The following is a 15,382-nucleotide window of genomic DNA, read 5'->3' as shown; positions in this document are numbered from 1 at the left end:
GTAGAAAAGAGTCAAAAGCCTTGTAAAGAAAAAAATGGTTACATGGGTCGGCGGAACAATTAGCTCACTGTAGGGTTTATGACCTTAGATTAGATTTAGATACAAATTTAGAAAAAAGAAATCTTTTTATTCGATCAAAGGCCTCGAAAAAGGATGGCCATTGAATTCCCAAATTTTAAATGCATTGATCAATGGTAAAAAAAAAAAAAAAAAAAAAAAATTAAAGCTTTTAGAGTATTTAGAATTTTGTAATTTAAATCCTCATGTCATTCCAAAGACATGTTCGGGTGCCATTCTAAAAGCTCTAAAATAATAAATAAATAAAAACTAATTTTATATATTTTTTCACAATTGGATTTGAATTTTAAATTTGAGAGTTCAATGGTCATTCATTTTCAAAGTCTTTTAACAGACTTAATATATAGATTTCTTTTTTTTTTTTTTGAAATATCGAACATGAACTCCATAGGGCCAAGATGTTACTTGAGTCAATGTACCATTCCACGTGACCCAAAGGAGGACCTCGATCCAAGCTCTACATGATACTTCACGTAGTCGTTTGTAATTTTATCTTTTTTTAATTTTTTCACTCATCCATCTCAACACTATCATCCTAGACTCGAATTTTTATTTTCTTAACATATTATTATTGTTGTTTTTATTATAAAATTTTCCTTTTAGTATGCTCGGTATTGGTCAATCACTTAGCATTCTGAAAGCACACTTCTACTTTAATCATCAATCTTTAAACTTATGAATACATCTTTATCAATCTCTCCATCATCATATACAATAGGTCCAAGATGACAAAAGTGGTCACTACCAAATTTCGATTCCAAGTACTCACATCTTAATTCTACTAATCTAAACTCCTTCAACTCCAACACATCTCTCCACAATTAGAAATGAACACTGAAGAAAATGTTAAAGACATCTCTCCACAATTAGAAATAAACACTGAAGAAAATGTTGAAGACATGAACACTGTGAAGAAAATGTTAAAGTAGCTCCAGAACACAATAAATTGAGAAAAAGTCAATTGAAATGGCTTAGGCATGTTTAAGAAAAGCCAAGTACAAACCTAGTTAGAATAAATATTCAAGTTGAAAGCTCAAAAAAAAAAAAAAAAAATGAGATGGTGAAAGTGCATATAAATACTCAAGGTAGAAAACTAGGGTAAATTTTTTTTACTATGAGATTGAAGATGACTTACTTTTGGAAGAGAAATCAGAAGGTTTTTAGTCTCAAAAAGATCAAATTCAAGGTGCATGTAAGCATTTTGGCGAATATTTTTTATCCCTATCTTTTTAAACTGATGACATTGCCCCTTAATTTGGATTTTCTCTCATAGATTAATGAAAAATGACCCAAATGCCCTTTTTCCAACTTTTAGCCAAAAAGTCCTTGAATTTTCTCCCCCCAAGAACAGTCATCTTCAAACTCTTGAACCTCATCATTAGATATAGTTTGCCCCCTCTACAAGAAAATCCTGACTCTGCTCTTGTAAATACACTTCTAATAATAGAAAATGTGGTTATGGACAGAGTGGAATGGAGGAGCATGACTCGACATGAATATAGGTTTGCCAAACCAATACTTTGTAACCATCATCGAATCTGAAACATGTTCCCCTATCGATTAATATAGGTTTCTAGACCATTTCTGATTTTTTTTTTTTTTTTTTTTGGGTGGGGGGGGGGCAGGGGCAGTGCAGAATATTGTGGTGGGAAAGCTAAATTGAGTCCATCCCTGTAGACCTCCCAAGTAAGGGTTGCTGAGGTTCCCAAAAGCCTCCACGTATTCATGTCTGAACAACAAAAAGAAGTAATTGAACCAATCTCAGGGTTTTTTCCCTTTTATCTTTCCTTTTTCAACAAAACATATAACATTAAGCTCTTAGAGTTATCCAATTGATTGTGATCAGTTTTGAATGAGTGTCACAACATCGATATGGAAATTTGATTTAATTACCTGTCAGAAGAAACCTAAGCACCAACCAAGCCACCTTGACAACAAATGCAAGCTATCAAAATGCCAAGAAGTGCTCCAGCAAGAACCTGCGATGGAGTGTGACCAAGAAGTACTTTAAGCTTCCTTTGACTGATAGGATGCCCTTGAAATAAGTCGGCAATGATCATATTCAAAACCTGTTTAGAAAGGGAAGATAATCATATGGTTAAGAGAAGGATATAAATTTAAGGTACCACAACTTGGGTTCAAGACCTGTCATCACCAACTAATTAATCACTAAGCACTAACTCACTTGCTTGTCCAAAAAAAGAAAAATATGAATAATGCTGAAGTGACCTCACATCGCACACCCTGACGTGAAAGTGTATGGGTATCACATATGCTTTCCTCGAGATACGAGTGAAAAAGCATCTATGGTTCCTATCCACTTTCACGTCAAGATGTGCAATATGACGTTCAATCTTGAGGTCACTCCAGCACGACTCAGAGAAAAAAACTCTTTAAAGAAGAAATTTATACTTCCATTCATTAGATTTCTTACATACTTAGGATTTATTTTATTTTTTATTTTTGGGTGGTAGAACAGAACAACGATGCTACATTCTTCAGGACATTAAGAAAAATATCATGAACAATCTAGAGAAAAACTAAGTGATCATCAAATCGAGACAGTTTTTGGCCTATTGTCTTTTATAATTCGACACAATGAATGTCCAATCCAACCTCCCTGGATGTGTGCCATAGCCATATGTTTAGAAAGCTGTTGGTTGAGCTACTTAGATGGGCATCTAGATTTTCTCAAATGAGAACCTTAATTGGAAACTATTTGAATGTATGAACATAAACAAGTAGTCATGAAAATACAGAAATGCACTTTACGCTCCTGCTCAGCCTTGACATACATTAGTTTGGATCTCTTAAAAATAGTATAATTGGAAAATACCCAGAAATCAACACAAAAGTTTTCCTTTTCTTATATGAAAAAATTAAGAACTTATTTAAAATGAAGAACAGAACTGTACAGCCCGAACAGACAAATAATAACCAAAATGTCCCAAAGAATAAAAATGGAATTTCTGCTAAATATAATGACAAAAACCTCGCTAAATGGTTTGCCCAACAACTATTCCTTTCCACCATCTCAAGTGTATATGAAAGATTAAAAATTTCAACCCAAGGAAAGTAAAAACAAAGTGCATAAAGAAAAGAGTTTTTGTTTTCCTCTATTCAAAATTAGCAAGAATATCACGCTCAAGAGATAAGTGGGCTCAGAAACGCTCATAGTCATTGGAGACCTACCTTCCACTGGAGTAAGTTGAGTAAGGACTTTGATGGAGTGTTTTTTGAGGACTTTGTCCTCAAGTGGGAGGAGTTGTGATCCTTGTAACCTTGTGAGTGTCGGTGTGTGGTGTTTGTTTTTCTTTTGTTTTGTTGTTCTGTAAAGGAAGGGGGGCATCTCGTCCTCCTGTTTTCTTTGATCAATAAATACTTACCAAAAGAAGAAGAAGAAGATAACGAATCTAAAAAAAAATATGAGACTCTTCATTTGGCAATAGTGTTTCGATCTTTATTCGTTCCACAATTTTTTTGGTCTTCATCCCATCCTTCAAGAGCCTTAAACCTTAAACAGTGCATTCTAGTCCAGTGTCATCAACAGTCTTCATTGTGCATGAACCATGTCAATTGCATCTCTTTCATGATGCAACATAATCGTCCCACTACAATTTGGTACATTATTTTATTCAATTAGACCAACTGGGTGTTGAAGATGGCCAAAGATGCGCAATTCAAGCATGATTTGGATGGGGTGACTTATGGCCAGAATAGTAACAGGGTGAAGTTATAATGGTGCACTTCTTCCAGTTTTGATTTGTTTATTTCTTTTAGAGTTGAACAAAAACCATTTTGAGCGAGTTTTTGGGATTTATAACAGCTACAATACATCTCTCGATGAATCCTGATTTTTTCCCCATAACATCCAGTAAATTCTTCATGCAGAATTAGCGATGGTTTTTTTTCCTTGGTCTCGCTATCTTGATTTTAGTTGGAGGATTTATCAATTTTCTAAGTTCTGATTTTTACATCATAAATAAATAAATTCTTGACGTCTTCTGATGTCATCGATCAATCTGGATTGATTCAATAGTTGGACCATATTGAACCTTCCTGATCAATTTTATGGCTCCATAAATGGTCTAGGTTTTAAAACTTTGATTTAGAAGCTTACAAAAAAAGAGTGGAAAAAATTCAAAAAAATAAAACTATAAAAGTATCCCCTGCATCAACTATAACACGGTGGGTGTATGTCTCTCGGTACTGATAATCCAAATAAAAATAAATAAAAAATCATTTGGCCATCAAAATTTTGTTTTTTAATTGTTGTTATAAGTAAATATTTTATTGCAAATGAAAGGAGGAGATTGAGGAGAACTGCCTCACAAAGGTCAAAGATTTCAAAAACGTTCTCTACCCATTACAAACATCTCATTTCCAAAACAACTCTTCAAAATCACCCCTTTGAATTCTTCTAATACTTTACACCAAAAAAAAAAGAAAAGTCCAACAATGTTAACTACAAATTAAAGTCACATTCCATTTTCTGTCTAGATCCAACTCTGTTAAAACCATTAGTTTCAAGGTATCTCTCCATTGTTCCAGTTATGCATTTACCACCTCCTTAGTCTCATCAATTAACACTAAAGGGACCTCGTCCAACACAGGCAATTAATGCATCCATAATCAGTGCTACATAACACGATAGATATCCTTGTTCCTAATTGTAATTAGCAGAAACGCTACTTCAAACTGAAAAATACTTTTCCATAACGTCCATTTAGTCAAGTATTGTCATGATATAGAGTATTACTACCGTAGTGCATATTTATGACCCCAAAACTGATACATGTTAAGATTACCCATATGTACATAACATATCTTTCTAAAGTTCATATTCATCATTGCCTGATAAATTGGCAACCACCTCTATGTGTTCCATACAATACATTGCACGTGCACGTGCATGAGTATGGGAGTTAGAATCCAACATGAGTATAGAGTATCGGATTTGACAGATCCCACAAATATTATTCAAGGAGTTGGCATTTTCAAAAATTAGAACAAAGTCGTCATTTGTACATAATTATAAGGACAATGATGGATTATGTGATGGAATTGTTGTGATATACCTAAAGACAAGGATACAATATCCTTTGTTATACTTGCTAGAAAAAAACTGAAAATGGTAGAATCATAATGCGTGATAAATGCTTCTCAAAAATAATATATATGATAAATGCTAATCAATATCTTGCAATAATGAAAACAGAGAGGAAAAAAAAAAGGAATTCAGAAGTGGCACATTGGAGTGACTATAGGAATCAAACATGGGTACTTAACCCTTTTGGAAGAAGAGTCTACGCAACATGGATTAACAGAAATTATTTGTCTTTTTTCTTCCAATAGATAAAAGTCTAAATAATATACAAATAGAAAAGATAAGAGCTTGAAAAGACCTACATCAACAAGGACCAATAAAATTTAAAACTGCGCCAGACCAACCAGCCTCTCTCACAATGAAACCCCATCTAAACACAAGCACAAAAAACATGAAGGCATGAAGTTCCAATACAATATCTTTCATGCTCTCCATCGAACACCCTACCATTTTGCTATTTCCATAGACCTCAAGACACTGAATAAAAGCTCCAGAGAACTCCATCCCTAAATGAGGAGGAAGAGGTGGATCAACTACCAAAGAGATCCATAGATGAATAAGGCAAAATCCAGCAAACAAAGAAAATGAAAAGAAAGCACAACAAACTTTATTTTCTAGTGTGCAATGAATAAGAAGATCATTGACAGATTTCCGATTAACTTTGCACATTGAAAAATTATCAACTATGATTTTCTTAACATGATTAATAGTGAGGATTTTATCAAAAGATGTTCGCCATAAAAAGAATGCATTTTGGATGGAATTTTAGAACCCCAAAGAAAATGCTGTTGGAACAAATTAGAAATAATAGAAGTGAATGTATTGATGCAGAAGATCTAACAGTTACCAATTTTCCAGCTAAGGTCACTTGTCACCATCTGACAGTGAGAGGGGGTATTGTTGATGTACGCACACAATAAAGCAATGAGGTCAATCTCCCTGTTTAGGTTTCTTCTAAAACCCAAACACCATGTCAGATTCTCACCAGATGGTTGGGTATGTTTACATATCCGGCATGGCAAAAATCCAAAAAATGTCATGTCTTGTTACGTAGCTTTAATTTAACTTTTTCGCTCACATTTCATGTAACATGTACTTGAACTTGGTAAGGTATAGAGTCTATAGACCCCCATGGGTGTCATAAGCTTTATACATATGGATTGGATTCTTAGGTGCTACGATATGGCCAGTAAAAAATAATGATAATATATTATTATCTACCAAAAAAATAATAAAAATAATTATAAGAGGCCGACTAGTTGCAAATCAACTAGTACCGATTGCACCCCACTTGAAAAAAAATACACACACTCAAAAAAAGAAGTTGCATTCCTTCTTTGGGAGCTTAAATCAGTATTACACAATTCTACCTTACTTTGGAACAATCAAGCGACAAATTGAAGAATCTAGAAAAGACCCAACTTCCCACAATCAAAGAAAATCTGGAAAATCAATAAAAAAGAACAGAATTTTCCACTGAGATAGACACTACAATCTCTGAAAAAGAAAGAAATACTCATAGGCCAAATGAAATTCTATGAATTAAACCACAATTGTTTGAAAAAATTGAAGAGTTAAATTTTTAAGACTTTTCCTCTGCAACTTAAATCTATTTAAACTCTCTCAAGCCCAGATAAAGAAAAGCCTAAGAAAACCATAGATGTGAACCCAAGGGTGGAACAGACTCAAGAAAGATGAAAAAAGGTAGCCCAACTGAGAAAGCTTTGAAGAATTGAAGAAGAAGAAGAAAAAGTGCAAGAAATAATTGATCTTTCACTCCTTAAGAACAAAAATATGAAAAAAGGAGACAAAGAAAAAGAGAGAGTTATTGAAGTGAGGTGCAAATATATATATATATTAAGTTGAAGTGCAACCAACTACTTGTGATTTGCAAGTAGTTGGTCTCTAATAATAATAATAATAATAGCAATAATAAAAATATGGCCAATGCAACTATGATCATTTCTCTATGTACTTATTACAATGACAATGTCTACAAGTGATCCCTCCAAAAATTTTGACACAAAGGTGGTGCATTACCATTAAGAGCACACTTAGGAAAAGAAAAGTACAACTCGGGTATTGCAGTTTGTTGGGGGGTCTGGAAAGAAAGATATAGGAGTGTTCCAGAGGGAGGAAAAAACACTTCAACAAAGTAATCTTGAAGAAATTTGGGTTATTATTTTATTGGTGCAAGTTATGCAAGGATTTTGACGGGTCTTCTTTGGGGACTTTGTCTTCAAGTGGGAGGAGTTATGCTTTTTGTAATTTCACAAGGGTTTGTTTAGCCTCGTGGCAGACTTTCCTTGTTTTTGTTCTTTATTTTCCTTTGTAAGGGGGCCATCTTGTCCTCTTCTCTATCCTCTATTTTTAGCTTTTAATAAAATTATACTTGTAATAATAATAATAATAATAATAATAATAATAATATAATAATAATAATAAATTGTCTCTTGAAAGGATCTAAAGGAAAATTTACTCAAAATCAACACTTATACCAGCTAATAACTCATAAGACAGGGATGTACACATGGTCAAGTTATAGGCCACAAGTTGAAATAGGCTCATAGTGGTTCAAGTCCTCGCACTAAGGTCATATATTGATAGTCCCCCGACAAACCTCTCACCCTAATGATGTTGGAACAATCTTCCGAAATAGTTGATAGGCACCTTACTCGAATATTTTTTAGAGTACGATCATCAAAAACTTCCTCCCTTGTCCAAAAACTCGCAATCTTTGGTTTAATTTAATAACCAAAATGTCATATAACTCCACCTTTCGTTTAGCATAATTGGGATTCTCCGATAAGCATTTTTTATTTGCCATTAATTTAATCCCATAATAATTCAATCCCCAAAACTGATTGAGACAATTGAAGATACTATGATTTAACCTTCTAGTTGTGATAATTATATTTTAAAATCGCATTCTCGAGGTATCTCATAGTCAACTAAGAAACTAAGATGCCTTATCCAAGATGGAAGGATACAAACCAAGACAATGGATCAAAAATCTCATATTTCAATAGCTACGAAGACTGAGAAGTCTTTGAGACATCCCGAATGGGAAAAAAACTTTTGCCCCATGATGATAACCAAGTCAACACACTAACTAATCAAATCCTAAAACTTGATGGTACTTTGAATCAATTCTCTAGAATATTAATATGTGAATGTCATATGAGAACCATAGGAGTAAGGAAGAGAAGATAAAAAAATAGACAAAAAGAAAGTGATCGGGGAGAACAATTGAGTGGATTGAGTAGAGGTTGGTAATTGTGCCAACACCAGATAGAAAGAAAACATATTTACCATTCTGATGTAGATATCCATCACAAAAATGTCATAAACCTCCACCAACTCTCAATGGACTAGGTGTCATGAACCTAGCCCCTCGTCACATACCGCACCCTAATGTAACCCATCAGCCATCCCCAATTATTCTTAGGAGTTCCCTCAACTCACATAGGCACTCTTCCACTAAAGAGAATACAAGTGATTTAAGAAGAAAACATGTATCATTAATACTAACTACTAAGTGGTTCGGGTGATCCCAAAGGGGATAATTACAAATGAGGAATTCTTCCCTTACATAAAGCTGGCGAGGATTTTCTACAGCACTCTGTCATCAATTATTTATTCCAAAATTGTCTATGACATATCTAGAATCACCATAAATCTACTCTAAAACTTTATCCAAAAAAATTATATTCTCTAAAACATTATTATGGTACATTAAGGTATTTTTCCATCAAGATTCTTTTAGGGTTTTTTTATAACATTCTAGAGCATTATGGACCCTTCCATAACTTCCTAAATTCCTCTTGATTTGGTGAAAAGAAATACCAATGTCGCACCATAGGATCATGTCCCCCACATAATTGTGTCAACGGCCTTGCCAATCTCCATAACATTTCAATTTTTTGAGCCACTTCCTTGAGTCCTTTGCCCCTCACCCAACTCGAAATGCATTCTTTGGCCCTGCTTAGTTCGAGTTATTTGTTCCCCTTTGTCTCCTAGCTATGGTGATAATTTCCTTCGCCTCTCAAAGACGCATCCTTAGGGCTTCCATCCTTCGTCTAACTCATAGTCATTCTATCTATGCATCCATTGTGTTGTCATGATGCCTCATTAAGCCCTTCTTGGCCCTCTCCAGCCTAGTCACCCTTCCCTTCTGGCCTTAGTTACATATTCGTCTCTCCGAGTCACTTTCTTGAGTCTTGCATCTCCCACCCAAATCGGCTATTGACTATTGTCACTTCATCCAAAGTGTAGCCTTGATGGAAACTTTGTTTGACGGTTGGCTACTAACATACCTTGAAACAACTTCATTGCCCTCATACCAACTTCCCTATAGAATTGGCCTTCCTTTAAACCACTCTAGTATCGACTGTTATAGCTCTAGCTCCTCATTGTGTAGTGCCCATGCGGCACTTGAACTAATCCCTGATGTAGCCCAAGTTTGGCTTCCCTAATGATTCCTAAGAGTTCTCTCAACTCACTTAGTCTCTTTTCTACTCCAGAGTGTGTGTGATTTAGGAAAAAACTTGTATTACTCATACCAAGAGGTTTGGGTGATGCCAAAGGGGATGAAAACAAATGATGACTTCTCCCCCTTATATAGAACTAGGAAGGATTTTCTATAAAACTATATTATTAATTCTATTTTCCAAGATCTTCCTAAATCACATCCAAAAGTAGCCTAAGGCCTACTTTAGAACTTCATTATGGTATATTAAGTCCTCCGAGAATCTTCTACATTCATCCAAACTTTTTTTAGATTATACAATATTTTCGACAACATTCTAGAGCTTTACGGATCATTCCAAAACTCTATACCTTCCTCCTGATTTGGTGAAAGGGAACATTGATGTCGTCACGGGATCGAGACATAGAGCCTCCCTTCTCCACACTCTAACCTACAATGATATCAAGAGCTCACATGTTTAAACTTCAATACAGACATCCAAAGCACATTTGACAAATTCCTAATCTGCTAGCACCAGAAACCTTGATAAGGATTCTTCAAATCCAACCACGCGTACTTACTTCATTAAGTTTTTCCTAAGCTAATAAACAGACCAATAATAACCCATTTCCCCATCCGTAAATACCTTTACTAGAAACCATCATATTTTATACAACATTTACTAAATGTTCGAGGCAGCTGAACAGTGGTGATCAAAACACCATCTTATAGTCACAAACATGAACTCAAAGTCCAAATATGGTGGAGTTGTTAAGAACTAGTATTGATTGACAAGCACAAGTACGCGACCTAGGACTCAGACACTCTGATTTTAAACATTTAACTTCATTGGATAAACAGCAAGTGCAACCCATCTACAAAACACAAAATCTAAATATCCTAAACTATCAAAGACTCAAAAATAAATTAAATTTCATCCAAAATTCAAATTCCAAAATAAACAAACATTCACTAGGGGCAAAAAAAAAAAAGACACCATTTACCTCAGCTTGCATACCGGCATGCCTCCGAACCCCAATTGCATCATACATAACAATGAGACTGAAACCCAAACAAACTGGAAACAGAGAGTCCGCTACTCCATGACAGAGCGCCACTGAAGTCGTAAGAGCGGTACATAAAGCCGAGTGCGACGATGGCATCCCTCCAGAAGTAAACAGAATCCTAAAATCCCATTTTCTCTCCACAAAGAAATTCAAGAACATTTTCATAGATTGGGCAATCATCCAAGAAAGCATACCAGACACAAATGTAGGGTTCGCTGCAAGTGTTGCGAAAAATGGACTAATTCGAACTTTTGCGGTAGAAGTCACGCTAAGAAGAGCCATCCCAATCCCTCCACTCTGCAAAAAATCCAAACTTTCTTCATCTGATAATCTATCTGGTTCACTAATTCCTCTCAAACAAGATACCCATTTGTCCATTCGAGTTATTGACGACGCAAGACCTCTGAGACTTTGTAGAATTGGGAGTAAAACCCAGAAAGGGTTTATGGGTAGGGTGTAATTGCATTTTTTATTTAGGGTTTTAGGATTTCGAGGAGGTTGATGAGAAACTGAGATTGGAGAGCTCTTAAAGTTGTTGAAATGGTTGAATTTGAATAATGAGAAGGGATTTCTATTAAAGAAATTGAAATTAGTGTTCGAATATCTGCAAACGGGGAATCTAAATGAGGGTCTTAAGGTGATGGGATCCATTAGAGCTGCTTCTCTGCTCTGCTTCAAGCCGCATTGCAGAGAGACAGAGAGAGACAAAATGAGATGTTGGAAACTTGTGGCGGAGGGGATCACTTTTCAAACGAGCAATTCATATAAAGGCAATCTTAGTCGGTAATGCCCCTATCTTTTTACAATTATTACGAAAAATGCCATTTTGTATGGTTCTCTCTCGAAGTTGGAAAGGGGAATCTAAACGTGACTGTACCTTTGTTCCATACTAGATCCTTTTCCCATCCGATCTAGCCCCGGGTCGCATAGTTTTAAAAATCGATATTTTGACTCGCTCGAGTCATTTGATGTAACACAAAATAAATTATTTATTAATATACATTTGTATTTAAATAAGTATAATTATAATTTCCAGGTGGATTAGAAGATGTTTAGATATAATTTCATATTTTTATTTTAAATATTTAAAGTATTAAAAAATTAATTATTTTTATCAAAAATATTTATTTTTAAATAAGGTACTTGAGAATGAATGTTTTATTTTATTTTTATTTTTCTTCGCTTGTAAGGTAATCAATAGTTTTTGGGGGAAATATCAGAAATATCAAGTAAAACAAATTATTTTACCACAAAGATTAAGAATAATGGATTTCTTAAATAAAATTAAATGTTTTTTGTTATTGTTTTCTAATAGGTTGCCTTCAACTGCCTGTAATAATCTCAACTTCTAATCCTTGAAGATCTTTAAGGATGTCTGCTGGAACGGAAGGAAAATTCTCAAAGCTAGGGAGTCTACCTTTTCCAACATAGTTCATTTTATTGGGAATGACAACTCCACCAAGCTATGGGAGGACCCTTGGCATCCCTTTGATTTTTTAAACTCGTTATGCCATGAGGAGCTTGCCTTTGACTCTAGAGTAAGCCGAACAACAAGGTCTCGGTATTCATCAAGGATGGTCAGTGGAGAATTTTTGTGACTAGAGAAGGTCGCCTTCTTGAGATTTTGCATCATCTTTACTAAATTCCTATTCACCATAGGGCTTCTAGTATAGTCATTTGGAAAAGGACTAGTAATGGTATTTTCTCTGTAGCCTCTGCTATAAGGATCCATCCCTCCCCTTATTCCTCGTCCGAGATGGACCCACTTGCTTTGGAGCAACTTTAGAATCCCAAGGCACACCTTCATTTCATGATTGTTCTCAAAAGCAAACTTAAAACTCTTGAAAAGCTCAAGGAATGGTAGCTTAGTGTTGATGCTACTTGTAGGTTGTGTAAAGGCCATGAATATGACACTAATCACTTATTCAATCAATACACCTTTGCGAATTTGGTTTGGCCTGGGATTCTATCTAGGTGCCTTATGAATATATCCTCTGGGAGTTAGGGCAAATGAAGTGGATTGGGTTGACTCTCATTTCAAAGGGAACTCTGTTATCCAAAGAATGAAACAGGTGGCTATATGTGCATTCATTTACCACATTTGGGAAGAAAGATGCAAGCGCATTTTTCGAAATCAATTCAAGCATCAAGCCTCTATTCTCCTCTCCATTATTAAGGATGTGTGATTCAGATTCAATGATGACCTTGAGAGCATTGAAGATTAGAATTATAACAAAGTGTTCTTGAATGCCTAGGGCTTCAAAGCTTCCTTCTTCCATAGAAGAAGAATTATTTGTTCTTGGAAGAGACCTTTATTGGGTTTTGGGCTATTAACTCGGATGGTGCCTTTTCTTATCTGAGGGGTAGCTTTGGTGCCATCATCCAAGACTCGAAAGGAAGAGTGAAGGCTGCTCTTGCTGGTTGCGTTCATCCTAACTAAGTCCTTCATCACGAATTGCAAGATATTCTCGAAAGAATTAAGTTGGCTGCATCTAACCATTGCTCTAGGATTAAGGTACAACTTGATTCTCTATCTCTTGTTAACATTATCAATTACTTATGGAGCCCCCTTTGGCATGTTCACCATCTAGTTCTATCTATCTTAGGGCTTATCCCTTCCTTTAAAGAGGCTTTGTTTACTCACACCTTCAAAGAAACCAGTAGAACTGTCGACAACCTTGGCTCACTTTAAATCTCTAATAGTAGGATACCTTAAAATTATCGAAGCAATGTTAACTTTTAGACTCCGAGTATAGTTAGAAATTCGATGTATAACAAAAAAATATTTATGAAATCAGTTCTAGTATGATTCAGAATATACATTTAGGACTTTGATTGAAAACTCGGGAATGATAAAATGCGTTGAATATTCTTTATATGTTGAAAATTAAATTTATTCGACAAAAATATCAATTCCAATTGAGTCGAACAATTGGATTAAGCCTTTTATAATATTGAATATTAAAAGGATATTTTGGTAATTAAAAAAAAACTCTTTGCTCTACCATTTCTTCATCATAATAGAAAAGAAGTGATCATATTTGATCAATTCTCTCAATAAGTGTATGCCTTGATTTTAATTTATGTAAAAAAAATTATATTTTTCAATATACAATTAAAAATAATTGAGAATCACCTCATTATATGCACACACACTAGCAATTATTGTGCTTCTAAATTTTCTTAAACGATCAAATCAATTTATAAAAAATGATGATCTGAATACACCATTGGTCCTCTCATTCTTCATTTAAAAAAAAACACACATGATCGGATGCCACAAAATTATAGATCATAAAATTTTAAGAATATTTTTTAAATTAATTAAAAAACAAAGTTAATTTTTCCAGTTGAATATTAACTTTAAATTAGGAATTTTGTTGACCTTCCATTTTTAACACCTACGATGAAGCCCAAAATTATTATGTTTTATATTGAATATAAAATTTACTATAAAATCTAGAGGGTTGTGGACTAAAGTGTTGGAATGTCATGTGCTATTCGTATGGACCCAACGATTCTTAATTAGTCAGCCTAGTCTTACCTAAGTAAATAAATAAAATATCATACTAGGTTAAAGATTTTGTCTTTCTTTGTTGTTGTGGCCGTAAGATTCGTGAAAATTTTCACCATTGGATTTTAATTTTAAACTTGGAAGTTCAATTTTAAATTATGGATCCATCAGTGACCATCAATTTTCACAGTCATACAAATTTCATTGTTTCCCCTTTTCTAATGTTTTTTCAGAAAATATTTTCGTTATAATCCTAACCTAAATTTAAAGTAATATGCAAAGTCCGCTTCATAACTTTTTTTAAAAAAAGGAAATGATATGTTTACATAAAATTTTAAGATGTTATTAATATAATAAAAAATACATATATACTTATCCAAAATCCATTCAAGTTAGTAAAAACATATACAAAGAAAAATAATGGAACTAATTTCTTCAAATCAATTATTTTCAAGAATTAACGTGAAATATGGGAAAACAAAAATACGAATTAATTAAAATGCACCAAAAGAACTTCAATTGCCCTCTAAAGAGGGGGAAAAAGAAAAAAAGAAAAATAGTAGGTAAGAGTTGCACAACAATTGAAATGAAAACATAAAACCCATATCTGAAGATTGAAAAAAAAAAATTATCATAAAAAACTTAATGCAACAATTATTTAACAAAAAAAATCCAATTTATTAAAAATTACAAAAATGATAATAAACCAACTATTGAATGGTCGATTCTTTCTCTCTCTTTTTTTAATTTTTTTTAAAAAGAAACAGCTATTCAATGGTCGATTATTTCTCTCTCCTCTTTCTATCTCCCTTTTTTATTTTTTAAATAAAAAATTTGAATTTTTTTTTTCTAAATGGCCATTCAATGGTCGATTCTTTCTCTCTCCCTTTTTTATTTTTTTAAATAAAAAAATTAAATTTTTTTAAAAAGAAATGACCATTCAATGATCGATTATTTCTCTCTCTCTTTTTGATTTTTTAAATAAAAAATCAAATTAAAAAAAAAAAACGACCATTCAATGTCCAGTTCTTTCTCTCTCTTTTTTATTTTTTAAATAAAAAAATAGATTTTTTTAAAAAATAAACGACCATTCAATGTCCGGTTATTTCTCTCTCTCTTTTTTATTTTTTAAATAAAAAAAATGAATT

General features: G+C 33.8%; 1 protein-coding gene across 3 annotated transcripts; it reads right to left on the bottom strand.

Annotated features, from left to right (window-relative positions):
- Positions 1-735: 735 nt before the first annotated feature.
- On the bottom strand, positions 736-11,469 carry LOC147390929 (Acid phosphatase/vanadium-dependent haloperoxidase-related protein). Of its 3 annotated transcripts, none has more exons than XM_086459640.1 (3): positions 10,658-11,469; positions 1,972-2,147; positions 736-912 (listed from the first exon to the last, which is right to left on the bottom strand). In XM_086459640.1, exons 1-2 carry the CDS (start codon positions 11,369-11,371, stop codon positions 1,986-1,988), a joined length of 876 nt encoding a protein of 291 aa, XP_086315766.1. In that variant the 5' UTR covers positions 11,372-11,469; the 3' UTR covers positions 736-912; positions 1,972-1,985. The 3 variants fall into 3 exon arrangements, with proteins under 3 accessions (XP_086315766.1, XP_086315765.1, XP_086315764.1); XM_086459639.1 differs by lacking the exon at positions 736-912 and adding an exon at positions 1,694-1,807; XM_086459638.1 differs by lacking the exon at positions 736-912 and having other exon boundaries at positions 1,829-2,147.
- Positions 11,470-15,382: the final 3,913 nt, after the last annotated feature.

This window comes from Akebia trifoliata, chromosome 11, assembly GCF_017979445.1.
Source record: "Akebia trifoliata isolate Shusen 1 chromosome 11, ASM1797944v1, whole genome shotgun sequence".
NCBI classification, from domain to species: domain Eukaryota; kingdom Viridiplantae; phylum Streptophyta; class Magnoliopsida; order Ranunculales; family Lardizabalaceae; genus Akebia; species Akebia trifoliata.
This window is presented reverse-complemented; position numbering and strand designations above follow the sequence as displayed.

Bases quoted from the DNA above. Each gene is read 5' to 3' on its own strand.
- LOC147390929 (XM_086459640.1), bottom strand. From the start codon at position 11,371: ATGGATCCCATCACCTTAAGACCCTCATTTAGATTCCCCGTTTGCAGA. The intron at 2,148-10,657 runs GTAAATGGTGTC...CTTTCTAAACAG, and splicing joins ATGCCGGTATGCAAGCTGAG to GTTTTGAATATGATCATTGC.